This window comes from Hylobates moloch, unplaced genomic scaffold (genome assembly GCF_009828535.3).
Source record: "Hylobates moloch isolate HMO894 unplaced genomic scaffold, HMol_V3 SCAFFOLD_28, whole genome shotgun sequence".
NCBI lineage: Eukaryota > Metazoa > Chordata > Mammalia > Primates > Hylobatidae > Hylobates > Hylobates moloch.
The window spans coordinates 2,793,088-2,807,982 of record NW_026652303.1 but is presented as its reverse complement, the minus strand read 5'-3'; the positions used below and the strand labels follow the sequence as shown (position 1 = coordinate 2,807,982).

Here is a 14,895-nt window from a genome sequence, read left to right as displayed (position 1 = left end):
TTTTTTTTTTTTTTTTTTTTTTTTTTTTGGAGACAGGGTCTCACTCTATCAGCCAGACTGGAGTGCAGTGGCATGATCTCGGCTCACTGCAACCTCTGCCTCCTGGGGTTCAAGCAATTCTCCTACCTCAGCCTCCCGAGTAGCTGGGATTACAGGTGCACACCACCATGCCCAGCTAATTTTTGTACTATTAGTAGAGACAGAGTTTCACCATGTTGGCCAGGCTGGTCTCGAACTCCTGACCCCAGGTGATCCTCCCGCCTCGGCCTCCCAAAGTGCTGGGATTACAGGCATGAGCCACCGCGCCCAGCCTTGTTGGTGTTTTTTTTAAAGAGACATGGTCTCACCCAGGCTGGTCTTGAGTTCCTGGGGTCGAGTGATCCTCCTGCCTTGGCCTCCCAAACTGCAGGGATTACAGGCATCAGCTATCATGCCTACCCTTTTTTTCAATGTTTTCTGTTTAACAAAATCATATATATATATGCTTATATATATTTATATAGAGAGATACTGTGGAAATTTTGCTGTACTAAAAAGCTTAATGCAAAATATGATTGCACAACCTATATAACTGTAAATTGATAAAATTTGGAATGTCTGGTGTATAGCATATTTGAAAGCTCTTTAACAGAAGATAAAAAATTCCTTTTTGAAAGAATATTCTAGGCCAGGCATGGTGGCTCACGCCTGTAATCCCAACACTTTGGGAGGTGAGGCGGGTGGATAACCTGAGGTCAGGAGTTTGAGACCAGCCTGGCCAACATGGTGAAACCCTGTTTCTACTAACAATACAAAAATTAGCTGGGCATGGTGGTGGGTGCCTGTAATCCCAGCTACTTGGGAGGCTGAGGCAGGAGAATCGCTTGAACCCGGGAGGTGGAGGTTGCAGTGAGCCGAAATCTTGCCATTGCACTGCAGCCTGGGTGACAAGAGCAAGACTCCATCTTAAAAAGAAAAAAGAAATAATATTCTAAAATTTAGCATGTGCCACCATTGTCTGATTTGACCAGTTGAGGTAGAAATGGCTTTACCAGCCCCTCACAGTGCTGGGCAACTTGTAGTGTCCCATACATTTTAATCATTGAATAGAGTTAAAAACTCGTCTGAGCTCAAAGCATGTGAAAAACATATTCAAACCAGATACACAAAGGAGGGAAGTAACAACAACAGCAAATAAGTTGCTTTAAAAAAATTCACAGCACACTCAGAAATCCAGTGGTATCAACTTTCTCTAGAGCTCTTATTAGGTAGGTCAGGGGAGGTGGCATTTTGGAAAGATTCTCTGCGCCTTTCCATCTCATGGCTGATAGAATTCCAGAGACATTTACTCTGCAGATTTCCAGTAACCTTTTAGGCTAAGCATCTACATGGGCACAGGAGGGTATGATTATAAGGTCCTCCTCAAAATTCCATGTAGACCAGTGCCTGTCCTGATAACTGCTTTTGATCATACTGGATTTCTGAGGGTGCTGTGAATTTTTTTAAAGCAATTTATTTGCTGTTGTTGTTACTTCCCACCTTTTGATGTGATGAGATCATAGAGCACCCTAGCACATAGATGTGGGGTTGAAGTCAAATAAGGTGGAAGGAAAAGGCCCAGAATGCCGAGATTTGGGGTGCCAAAAAACACACTTGCCCACTTTCCAATTTTGGTACACATCCATGGATCAAAGTCCACCTTATGTATCTATGAAAAACAGTTTTATTTTCCTGACAATGGCTTATTCACATGCATCATACAATAGGAAAGAAAGACAAGCAGGCAGTTCCACCTCATTGGTTCCAAAACCATGTTTATCGAGCTCAATATAAAACAACAGGGCTTGGATGGTGATCAAATCATCTGCTCTAAGGGGCAAATACAAGCCCCCAATTTGCCCTCCTGTTCACATAGCAATGTATGCCTCTCCACATAGTTCTCATGGAACCATCAAGACCACGGGGTAAGTAGATTCCTGCTACTAAAGCACAGTTAAGTCAGAGGCTGTAAGCTGCTGGCCCAGGGGCTCAATCTGGTTTGTGCAATTTTATTTATTTATTTATCTATTTGGAGACAGTCTCGCACTGCTGCCCAGGCTAGAGTGCAGTGGCGTGATCTCAGCTCACTGCAACCTCCACGTTCCAGGCTCAAGGAATTCTCCTGCCTCAGCCTCCCAAGTAGCTGGGACTACAGGCACGTGCCATCACACCTGGCTAATTTTTGTATTTCTAGTAGAGACAGGGTTTCACCATGTTGCCCAGGCTGGTCTCAAACTCCTGGGCTCAAGTGATCCACCCACCTCAGCCTCCCAAAGTGCTGGGATTACAGGCCTGAGCCACCACACCCGGCCCTCAGCTTTTACAATTTTAGAAAGGCTTAAGCATAAAATCCAAATTTCCACCTCTTAAAAAAAAAAAAAAAAATGTGGTCTGTGTGGACCTGGATTCTGGTAAGGCCAATGCTGTGAGATCTAAGGAGGGGATCTAAAGGTGAAAGTCACCCTAAAAGGTGGACACTTGCTTTTTGACCTTTGGGGGAAATGGTTCCTTTGTGCTTCATTATGGACTTGGTCAACAAATTTAAAGCAACTGTGGTACACTTGAATACAGATGCTTTAGGTAGAAAATAAGAAATCTCTCCTTTTAAGGTAAAATAAACATATGTCACAAAGATCTGTAGAATGTATTGCTACTTTGGGGGAAGTTTTATACCTGGTCCACTTCCCTAGTTAATACTGTATTATCTGCCCGTCCTCCAGAAGCCTCCAGAGGCTTCAGGTTTGTGATACCAAATCATCTCCACTCCATTCTCCTTTAATATGAATTCACCTGAATTCACTACTATATACACTCTCTTTCCCAAAACACCATCTCTAGGGTCAAACTCCCCTCTTGAGTGCAAGGAGGATTGAAGATTTTTCCTGCAGGACATCTCTGAGTTATCCAGAGCCAATGTCATTTTTCCCCATGTACAACTCCTTTCTTCCTCAGAAGCTCCTCCTCTAGTTTGCAGTCTTTTTGTTGGACTACTGTAACAGCGTCCTAACTGGTTGTCCTGCCACTGTCTTCCCCACTTCCTGTCTTTTATTCTGTGTTTTAAACACAGAATAAAATCCTCCAAGGCCGAGCGCAGTGGCTCACACCTGTAATTCCAGCACTTTAGGGGACAGAGGCAGGCAGATCACTTAAGGTCAGGAGTTCGAGACCAGCCTGGCCAAAGTGGTGAAAACCCATCTCTACTAAAAATACAAAAATTAGCCAGGCTTGGTGGGCACACCAGTAATCCCAGCTACTCGGGAGGCTGAGGCAGGAGAATCTCTTGAACCCAGGAGGCGGAGGTTGCAGTGAGCCGAGATCACGCCAATGCACTCCAGCTTGGGCAACAAAGCAAGACTCCATCTCAAAGGAAAAAAAAAATCCTCCACAAAGCCCTCCATGATCTGTCTCTGCCTTTATATGAATAAGAGCTGCTCCCTCTGCCTGCAATACCCTTCCCCTACTATCCAAAGGGAAACATGCTGAGTCCTCAAAACCCAGCTCAGAAATGATTGCCAAGAACTGTGAGATTTTACCCAGCTTGCAAGCTAACAAGGTAACCTGACTCAGTTTCATAAACACTGGCAGAAGACACAAGACTCCTGGGTAGGAGATGAAGGACATGATTACAGCACAGCCGGCAGCATGAGCTTTACATTTCCATTGCTTCCCCTCACCCCTCGAGTCTCAGAGCAGCCCAGGGGGTTGTTGTACACACAGTGGTTCATTCCACAGCAGAGGAGCCCTGAGCTCAGAAATCCCCAAACTTAGAAGCTACTAGCAAATCTGCCCAACCTTTGCCCCTGGAGGGAGACATTATCTTTATTCTGTGGAGGCAAACAAATCTGCCTTCTGCCCTAAGGGGAGACACTATTTCTATCTTCCAAGGCTGTATTCTCTATAAGTGTCCTTGAATTGATAGTCTGGGGTAAGAGAATAATACAAGACATAAAGAAATACAAAATCAGGAGACCCCTAAAGAATGGTCTCAAAACCATGCTAATTTTGTGACATACAAGTTTTTTTAATTTTTATCCAATATGATTAAGGATGGAGAAGGACTGTTAATCCCAAATGAATCAGAATACACATTGGTATAGAATATTATAAATGAATTTAGCAATGTGAATCAGTAAGATTAAAAATTCATCCTCTTTGAGCCATTAATTAGACTTCCGAGAATTTATTCTAAGAATAAATTCAACGGCAGTTAAAGATTTATGTATCAAATTGAGAGGTGAATCTGGCTGGGCTTCTGGGTCGGGTGGGGACTTGGAGAACTTTTCTGTCTAGCTAAAGGATTGTAAATGCACAATTCAGCGCTCTGTAAAAATGGACCAATCAGCACTCTGTAAAACGGACCAATCAGCTCTCTGCAAAATGGATCAATCAGCAGCATGTGGGTGGGGCCAAATAAGGGAATAAAAACAGGCCACCTCAACCAGCAGCGGCAACCCGCTCGGGTCCCCTTCCACACTGTGGAAGCTTTGTTCTTTTGCTCTTCACAATAAATCTTGCTGCTGCTGACTCTTTGGGTCCGCACTGCCTTTATGAGCTGTAACACTCACCACAAAGGTCTGCAGCTTCACTCGTGAAGCCAATGAGACCACAAACTCACCAGGAGGAATGAACAACTCTGGATGCACCGCCTTTATGAGCTGTAACACTCACCGCGAAGATCTGCAGCTTCACTCCTGAAGTCAGCGAGACCACGAACCCACCAGAAAGGAGAAATTCCAGACACATCTGAACATCTGAAGGAACAAACTCTGGACACACCATCTTTAAGAACTTTAACACTCACCGTGAGGGTCCACAGCTTCATTCTTGAAGTCAGCAAGACCAAGAACCCACTGGAAGGAACCAATTCCGGATACAAAATGTCGCCATACGTGCCCCACCTGCGGTACCATACACTGGTTGATATTAGTAATAAGACAGATTTTGCCGAGCATTGTTGGTGCGTATGCTACCCATACTCCTACGGACCAGGCTTGCACCTTCCAGGGCCACACTTTCCATCCTAAACAATCACAGACCAGGCCCAGACTGCACTCCCTGGGAGCTTCGGAAAAAGCTGCATCAAACCAGAGCTTCTCCCCAAGCCCAGCAAACCACTCATGGCTCAGGTAGTCCTTCCTGGGAGACCAAAGTGTTGGAAATAAATGCTTATTCCCCGATGTCGCAGAGAAGAATCCGCAATTAGACAAAAAGTTTCCTCAACAGGAAACTCTTTTTACTCTTTGCAGAAAGGGTGGTGCCTGTCAGCAATCCTGCCAGGAGTACCCACAAAGTAAAAAAGATACTAGAATATTTTTGCCTTACACATGAGGTTCCTATTGCTGTGTCCTGATTCCATTGGCTGGAGCCAGACCTCACAATCTAAACTAAAACCCGATTGGCTAACAGTTCAAAACTTTTTAAAATAGGTAAAGGCAGTGAGGAACAAAGGAAAAAAAGGAAGTTGCTTATGAAAGGACTTAGAAAAGTAATAATATTCCCAAATAAGGGAGGAGCGTAGGCTGCAAGCTGGGACATGCCTGGGCACGTCCAGCACGAATATTCTGACTAAGGTACAAGGACAGAACGTACTACGTGCCTGTGAGCATGTTTAACAGATACTGAAGTCAGAGTATGCTTATTCTGTTACCTTTGCTACATAAGGCTTAACAGAGAGTTATTACTATAAAATAAGAAACTTAAAGTTAGTTTTGAGAAAAGATATCAATAACATTTATGATTTAAAGGGGTTTGAAGAGGAACTTTTGCTTTCCACACAAAGCCTCCTCTTTCATTGAAGAGGAAAACTCTTGGTGGGGACAAGAGTGAATTTATTTTAAATACCAATCCACTGACTAATACCGAGTCTGGGAATGCCTCCAAAATGTTGAGTCGATGTATTATTATTTATGTAGAAACACCCATTTACTGTAAGTTTCCTTCAAAACAACCTTCGTTGCTGTTGCAGAAATCATAGGCTGTGATGCTGGTAGCCACCTTCACATTCCTTCTAGAGCATGTATATTTTTCCCCAAGATATAAGCCCTGGGTCTGGGGGGTTGCGGTGCAGAGGTCTACCTATCTTGTAGCCACCCAAGACCACATTTCTGTTTGTAAGTTTCCCTAATAAATCACCCAAAACCACACATTGGATTTCTCTGCCTCCTTTGGTTTCCAGGCTCCTTCTGCATTTGGGGGTTGCTGTGTAAACACAGCCCTTTCATGGAACAAACTCCCATAGAAGTGCAAACTATGTTGACCCTTGTTTTATCCAAGTGTCCTGTCTACATTTGTAGCCTTCCAGTATTTGCTGGGTCTGTCTCTTTGGCATTTTGGGAGCCACATAAACCACCAGGCTTCACACTGTTACCCCGGGTTGCTGCTCCTCTGACCATCCTTCCTGGCTAGTCTCCCTCCTGACCCACCTTCTCACTGCTGCTGTTCTTCCCACATCTTCTCTCTGCATGCTCTGGATCACTTTAAGTTCCATGTTGAATTCCTCTACATTCCCTATATTTTAATGGAAGCAGTTCCCTCAATTCTTTTCTTTTTCTTTTTTTTTTTTTTTTAGATGGAGTTTCGCTCTGTCGCCAGGCTGGAGGTTCAGTGGTGTGATCTCAGCTGACTGCAACCTCCGACTCCCTGGTTCAAGCGATTCTCCTGCCTCAGCCTCCCGAGTAGCTGGGATTACAGGCATGTGCCACCACGCCCAGCTAATTTTTGTATTTTTAGTAGAGATGAGGTTTCACCATGTTGGCCAGGATGGTCTCATGACCTTGTGATCCGCCCACCTCGGCCTCCCAAAATACTGGGGTTACAGGTGTGAGCCACCATGCCCAGCCAATTCATTTCTTTTTTAAACTAACACTTAGCTCTTCCTTAAGGATGTTTCTCCTGGGGACCTCTTAAAGGAAGGCTATTCATTCTCCCACAATCCAACACCTCAAGTTCGAGAGGTGGAGTCAGTGCTTCATGGATCCAAGCTGTGGCTGGAGACCATCCCTTCTCTGCCCTCATGAATGAATGAACTATTGCATGGTGGCTATTTGGAATGCAAATTTTTTTTTTTTTTTTTAGATGGAGTTTCGCTCTTGTTGCCCAGGCTGGAGTGCAATGGTGCAATCTCGACTCACTGCAACCTCTGTCTCCCAGGTTCAAGCGATTCTCCTGCCTCAGTCTCCCCAGTAGCTGGGATTACAGGCGGATGCCACGATGCCCAGCTAATTTTTGAATTGTTAGTAGAGACGGTGTTTCACCATGTTGGTCAGGCTGGTTTCTAACTTCTGACCTCAGTGATTCGCCCTCCTCAGCCTCCCAAAGTGCTGGGATTACAGGCATGAGCCACCGTGCCCAGCCTGGAATGCAAATCTTTGTGTCACCTGACTCCTATCATCCATTGACCTTCTTACCAATTGGCCTCATTCAGTGAAGGTGAGCCCACAGCTCAGAATCAGTCTCCTTATCATCCTATACTCTCCACCCCTATATACTACCACCATCCTGAAAATATCTAGAAAATCCCTATTTGATGGATATTTCGATGGATGACCTACCCAACATCCAGCCCCTTATTATCTTGACTTGCTCATGGCCAGTGACCTTCACCTGCGTTCACTTTAACCACTGTACACAACAACAGAGTGTTTTGTTGTAAACAACAGAAATTGACTCTAGCAAACTTAGATCACCAATTTGAGCTGTTTCTTCACCTCCTTCTTGACTTTTAAGATGGTGGTAAAATGCACACATAAAATTTACCATCTTAACCATTTTTAAATATACAGTTCAGTGGCATTAAGTACATTCACAAAGGTGACACAAACTCCAGGGAATACGCTGCTTGCAACTTTGATGATTGTATCAACGGTGATAAGTCTTCCCAGGTCTGCAGGAGCAGCTGCAGCTAATTATATTTACTGGGCCTATGTGCCCTTCCTGCCCTTAATTCGGGCAGTTACATGGGTGGATAATTCTATTGAAGTATATATTAATAATAGTGCATGGGTACCTGGCCCCACGGATGATCGTTGACCTGCCCAACCCGAGGAAGAAGGAATGATGATGAATATTTCCACTGGGTATTGTTATCCTTCTATTTGCCTGGGGAGGGCACCAGGATGCTTAATGCCTACAACCCAAAACTGGTTGGTAGAAGTACCTACTGTCAGTGCCACCAGTGGATTTACTTATCACATGGTAAGTGGAATGTCACTCAGGCCACAGGTAAATTATTTGCAGGACCCTTCTTATCAAAGATCATTAAAATCTAGGCCTAAGGGGAAGCCTTGCCCCAAAGAAATTCCCAAAGGATCAAAAGGCCCAGAAGTTTTAGTTTGAAAAGAATGTGTGACTGATAGCACGGCGATATTACAAAACAATGAATTCGGAACCATTACAGATTGGGCACCTCGAGGTCAATTCTACCGCAATTGCACAGGACAAACTCAATCGTGTCCCAGTGCACATGTGAGTCCAACTGTGGATAGTGACTTAACAGAACGTTTAAATAAAAATAAGTACAAAAGGTTAGAGTCTCTCTACCCTTGGGAATGGGGTGAAAAGGGAATCTCATCGCCTCGACCAAAGTTAGTCCTGTTACTGGTCCTGAGCATCCGGAACTTTGGAAGCTTACTGTGGCCTCGCACCACATTAGAATTTGGTCTGGAAATCAAGCTATAAAAACAAGAGATGGTAAGCCATCTTACACTATCGACCTAAATTCCAGTCTGACAATTCCTTTGCAAATTTGTGTAAAGCCCCCTTATATGCTAGTTGTAGGAAAAATAGTTATTAACCCAGATTCCCAAACTATAACCTGTGAAAATTGTAGATTGTTTACTTGCATTGATTCAACTTTTAATTGGCAGCATTGTATTCTACTAGTGAGAGCAAGAGAGGCCATGTGGATCCCTGTGTCCATGGACCAACTGTGGGAGGCTTCGCCATCCATCCATATTTTAACTAAAGTATTAAAAGGAGTTCTAAATAGATCCAAAAGATTCATTTTTTACTTTGATTGTGGTGATTATGGGATTAATTGCAGTCACAGTTAACGGCCGCTGTGGCAGGAGTTGCATTGCATTCTTCTGTTCAGACAGTACACTTCGTTAACAATTGGCAAAAAAAAAATTCTACGAGATTGTGGAATTCACAATTTGGTATTGATCAAAAATTGTCAAATTAGATTAATGATCTTAGACAAAATGTCATTTGGATGGGAGATAGGCTCATGAGCTTGGAACATCGTTTTCAGTTACAGTGTGATTGGAATACGTCAGATTTTTGTATCACACCCCAAGCCTATAATGAGTCGGAGCCTCACTGGGACATGGTTAGACGCCACCTACAAGGAAGAGAAGATAATCTTCCTTTAGACATTTCAAAATTAAAAGAACAAATTTTTGAGGCATCAAAAGCCCATTTAAATTTGGTGCCAGGAACTGAGGCAATTGCAGAAGCTACTGATGGCCTCGCAAATCTTAACCCAGTCACTTGGGTTAAAACCATCAGAAGTTCCACTATTGTAAATTTCGTATTAATCCTTGTGTGCCTGTTCTGTCTGTTGTTAGTCTGCAGGTGTACCCAGCAGCTCCGAAGAGACAGCGACCATCAAGAATGGGCCATGATGACGATAGCAGTTTTGTCAAAAAGAAAAGGGGGAATGTGTGGAAAAGAAAGAGAGATCAGATTGTTACTGTGTCTGTGTAGAAAAGAAAGACATAAGAAACTCCATTTTGATCTGTACTAAGAAATATTGTTCTGCTTTGAGATGCTGTTAATCTGTAACTTTAGCCCCAACCATGTGCTCGCAGAAACATGTGCTGTATCGAATCAAGGTTTAATGGATTTAGGGCTGTGCAGCCTATACCTTGTTAACAATGTGTCTGCAGGCAGTATGCCTGGTAAAAGTCATCGCCATTCTCCATTCTCTATTAACCAGGGACACAATGCACGGCGGTAAGCTGCAGGGACCTCGGCCCAAGAAAGCCGGGGATTGTCCAAGGTTTCCCCCCACTGAGACAGCCTGAGATATGGCCTCATGGGAAAGGAAAGACCTTACATCCCCAAGCCCGATACCCATGAAGGGTCTGTGCTGAGGAGGAGGAGTGAAAGAGGGAGGCCTCTTTGCAGTTGAGATAAGGGGAAGGTTTCTGTCTCCTGCTCGTCCCTGGGAATGAAATGTCTCAGTGTAAAGCCGATCATGAGATAGGAGAAAACCACCCTGTGGCTGGAGGCGAGATATGCTGGCAGCAATACTGCTGTTACTCTTTGCTACACTGAGATGTTTGTGTAAAGGGAAACATAAATCTAGCCTACATGCACATCCAGGCACAGCACCTTTCCTTGGACTTATTCATGATACAGATTCCTTTGCTCACGTTTCCCTGCTGACCTTCTCCCCACCATCACCCTGTTGCCCTGCCACACTCCCCTCACCAAGATAGTAAAAATAGTGATCAATAAATACTGAGGGAACTCAGAAACTAGCACCGGTGCAGGTCCTCGCATGTTGAGCGCCCGTCTCCTGGGCCCACTGTTCTTTCTCTGTACTTTGTCTCTGTGTCTTATTTCTTTTCTCAGTCTCTCGTCTCCACCTGATGAGAAATACCCACGTGTGGAGGGGCAGGCCCCCTTCACATGTTGGTCAGGCTGGTCTCAAACTCCCAACCTCAGGTGATTCCCCCCACCTTGGCCTCCCAAAGTGTTGGGATTACAGGTTTGATCCACCGCACTTGGCCCACTTTCTAATTTTTTCTCCTACTGTTTTTCCCTCCGTAGTCTCCTTTGTGGCCTTGTCTTCCTCTGCTTCTTTCTTGTTTGTGTTTTTTGGTGCTATTGTAGGTCCTCCTGTCTTCTATACACTCTCTCGGTGATCTTATCCATAACCATGGTTATCAAATCTGTATCTCCGTTTTTGAACTTTCTCCTGAGCTATACATCCATGGATCCAACATCCTACTCCACATCTCCACTCTGATATTCCATAGGCATGCCAGTCTTGATAGGGCTAAGCCTGTTGCTTCTCTCCTCTGGTCTTCTTCTAGGAATAGCACCACCTATACTTCAAGCCAGAAAGTGGGGCTTCATCCTTGACAACTTCCTTCCATATACCCTCTAAATCAATCAAATCCTAAAGGCTACCAATGGTTCCTCTTACTTATCTCATGAATCCATCCACTTTTCACCAATCCATTGGTCAAGGATATACTCAGGAACTTATCGTTTCTTCTCCTGTTACTGCAACAGTCTTCAGATTTGTCTACTGGCTTCATTTTCTATTGTCTACGCTGTCGCTGCTGTGATCCTTCTACAACACACATCTGAGATTGCCACTCTCCTAATTCTAAATCCTTCAGTTGTTTTCCACTGCTTTCAAAATGCAATGCAATGGGCTGGGTGCAGAGGCTCACCCCTGCAATCCCAGCACTTTGGGAGGAGGCCGAGGAGGGCAAATCACCTAAGGTCAGGAGTTCGAGACCGGCTTGGCCAAGATGGCGAAACCCCATCTCTGCTAAAAACACAAAATTAGCCAGGCATGGTGGTTGCCTGTAATCCCTGCTACTTGGGAGGCTGAGGCAGGAGAATTGCTTGAACCTGGGAGCGGAGGCTGCAGTGAGACAAGATTGCGCCACTGCACTCCAGCCTGGGCAACAAAGTTAGATTCCATCTCAAAAAAAAAAAAAAATGCAATGCAATGGTTTCATGACCTGCCACAACATGGTCCTGCCTAGCTCTTCTTACTTGCCATTGCTCCTCATTTTCCCCTGCCCTCCCCACTCCACTGAACAGCTCTCAGTATCTCAAATTCATCATGCTCTCTTCTACTCCAGACTTTTGCTCATGTGGTTCCTTCATTTCCAACATTCCTACTTTTCCAACATTGACCTTCCCTTAGCTCAACTGCTAAGGTCTTGCCTCCAGGTGCCACCTCTTTCACTTTCTTCAGGAAGCTTTTTTTTTTTTTTTTTTTTGAGACAGGGTCTCACTCTGTTGCCCAGGTTGGAGTGCAGTGACACGCTCACAGCTCATTGCAGCCTGAATCTCCCAGCTCTGCCAGTAAACAGATGGGCCTCTCTGGACCCCAGTTTCCAAAGGTTGAAGATCAAGACAATAGCTCTCAATTCCCTACATTTGTTAGGATTGTATGAGGGGTCCTTTCAGCACTGTCCTAGTATGGTGCTTGGCTAATGGAAAACCAATCTCTGTAACTTGGACTAGTTTTATTCCCACCTTATTTGGGAATTATAAGAGTATAAAGGTATAAGTTTGTAAAAATATAAAGTTAATAATCTGACCCTCACTTGGGAATTATAAAATTACAATCTGATATCCACTTTACTTGGAAATTATGGTCAGCCCTCTGTATCCTCAATCAACCTGGGACTGAAAATATTTGAAAAAATTACAATAACAAAAAATAACAATAAAAAATCATAGAAATAAAGTACAGTGTAACATCTATTTACATAGCATTTACATTGTATTAGGTATTGTAAGTAGAGCAGGTCCTGGAATAACATCATTTCATCATTTTGCTCAGTGGTTTTCTTATAATGATGAGAAAAAAAAAGATTTCTGACTGGGTCCACTGTCACGTTTTATCCATGTCTATGTGGATTTTCTCTCTGTCTTCTAGTGTCCTGTCACATCCCAAAGCCGTGCAGTGCACTTTAGGTGAATTGGTGCACCTACATGGTCCGAGTGTGAGTGTGGGTGTGTGTGAGCGCGCCCTGTGAGGTGCCCTGAGTTGGAATAAGCCGGTAAAAATGATCTCACTTTTATTAATCTTTATTTTTCTCTAAGGGAGAGGGATAGGGGGTGTTTAACAAAACTTTTTCTTTGAGACAGAGCTGTGCTCTGTCGCCCAGGCTAGAGTACAGTGACATGATCTCGGCTCACTGCAACCTCTCTCCTGGGTTCAAGCGATTCTCCTGCCTCAGCCTCCTGAGTAGCTGGGAATACAGGCACGCACCACCACACCCAGCCAATTTTCTGTATTTTTAGTAGAGATGGGGTTTCGCCATGTTGGCCAAGCTGGTCTTGAACTCCTGGCCTCAAGTGATCTGCCCACCTCAGCCTCCCAAAGTGCTGGGATTATAGGCGTGAGCTATTAAATATATGCATGGCTCACACTTATTTCAATGTTTAATATTAGAAGTGTTTTGGTCTTTATTTAGAAGTTTAGGGGCGATTTTGTGACCACAGATATGCTGTAGGAACTTCACTCATATCAATCAGCCTGTGGTCAAACTGGTTTCCTTAGTCATTTGGCTTAAAGTTTCAGTTTCCAAGAACCCCTCCACGATGTTAGGTGAGGATTTAGGGAATGTGGAGATGAACTAAAGTTTATGATGGGAAGATGTGTGTAGGTGACATGCAAACACTATTTTTTTTTTTTTTTTTTTTTTTACCAAGGACTTGAGCATCTGTGGACCTGGGTCCCCTGGAGGGGCCCTGGAACCAATCAGGACTATAAAATCCTTTTAAGGTTTTAAGAAGAGCATTGTTATCTCTGTGGTACTGACGAAGCCCCGCAAGCTCACCGAGATTAAGTGCCCCTGCCTAAGGTTACAAAGCCTCTTATCCTCAGGCCACCTCCAGTACAAACCCAAGCCCTCCCGCCTAAACTTGGCGCCCTGAATACCAAGGGTCACCTCGGCCTTTCAGGCTGAAGGGAGGGAGGCTGAGACTCAGGGCAGGGTCTGAGTCCCACTCCGCACCCCACCCTCTGTGTGGTACAGCTTACCAAACGAAAGTGCCCGAAGCCGTGACTTCCCGGCCGGCAGCTCGCAGGCCCCCGCCCTCCGCACGTCACGGCCGCCGGGTGCAGTGCCCCCTAGGGGCCCCTGCGGACCAGGAGGAAGCGCCAGGTCCTTCCCGCCGCCGCCGGCTCCCCCGGCACGCGCCCCGCCGCCCTCGGCAGCCGCAGCTCCGTGTCCCCTGAGAACCAGCCGTCGCGCCATGGGCACGCGTCTGCCGCTCGTCCTGCGCCAGCTCCGCCGCCCGCCCCAGCCTCCGGGCCCGCCGCGCCGCCTCCGTGTGCCCTGTCGCGCTAGCAGCGGCGGCGGCGGAGGCGGCGGCGGTGGCGGGGAGGGCCTGCTTGGACAACGGCGGCCGCAGGATGGCCAGGCCCGGAGCAGCTGCAGCCCCGGCGGCCGAACGCCCGCGGCGCGGGACTCCATCGTCAGGTGAGTGTCGGGTCTGGCCCTGGCCCAGGTCTCTAGCGGCTGCGGCCCCGATCCTGGGGCGGAGCGCCCGGGGCCGCCGTGGGGAGCGGGGCGCGGGGCTGCGAGTGTTTGGTGCCAACTCGTTAGGGGCGCCGGGCGGTGTGTCGGGAAACGCGGGCTTGGGGACTGCGGCCGGGCGCGCTGGCGGAGAACGGGGGATCCAGGACCCGACCGGGCCTGCAGCGCAGGTGGGCGTGGGCATCCCCGATGGGCGCCTAGCGGCACGGACCGCACGCCCGGCTCCACGTGCGCAGCCGGCCGCCGGCTCTGATGCAATCGCGCCGGGCGCGACCCAGACGGTAAAGGGGCGGTGCGGCTAGGGCGGAAACCGGGGGAGGGGGCGAGGAGCAGGAGGAGGGCGGGGCTGCGGCTCGGCGCGCCTGCTGGCCCGGGGTTCGGGGCGGGCATGCGGAGCTCGGGAGAGGCGGGCTCGGGCCCAGCGCCGCCCGCCCGAAGCTCCCTGGTGTTGTGCGCCCTTCCCCGCGCGCCGCCCCCTGGGCTGGGGTCTGTGGCTGACGTCCGCTTTTCCCGGAACGGCAAAGGTGGAGCCGGGCCCCCGGGACAGCCGCTGGGGGAATCCGAGAGGTCTCAGCGCGGGTTTCCAGCTCCGCCGCGCAGCGCGCACGGAGTCCCCGGGGAGCTGGGTTTGCAG

The 14,895-nt window shown here is 46.8% G+C and overlaps 1 protein-coding gene across 4 annotated transcripts in view; it reads left to right on the top strand.

Annotated features, from left to right (window-relative positions):
- The first annotated feature begins 13,851 nt into the window (after positions 1–13,851).
- Positions 13,852–14,895, top strand: part of LOC116463188 (monofunctional C1-tetrahydrofolate synthase, mitochondrial) — a 238,540-nt gene continuing 237,496 nt past the window's right edge. For all 4 annotated transcript variants that reach the window (XR_009211999.1, XR_009211998.1, XM_032146190.2 and 1 more), the window contains exon 1: positions 13,852–14,204. Coding sequence is in view for 2 of the 4 variants with exons in the window: in XM_032146190.2 (XP_032002081.1) it covers positions 13,978–14,204 (227 nt within the window). In the remaining 2 variants the exon portion in view is untranslated. The remainder of the gene's footprint in view (positions 14,205–14,895) is intronic.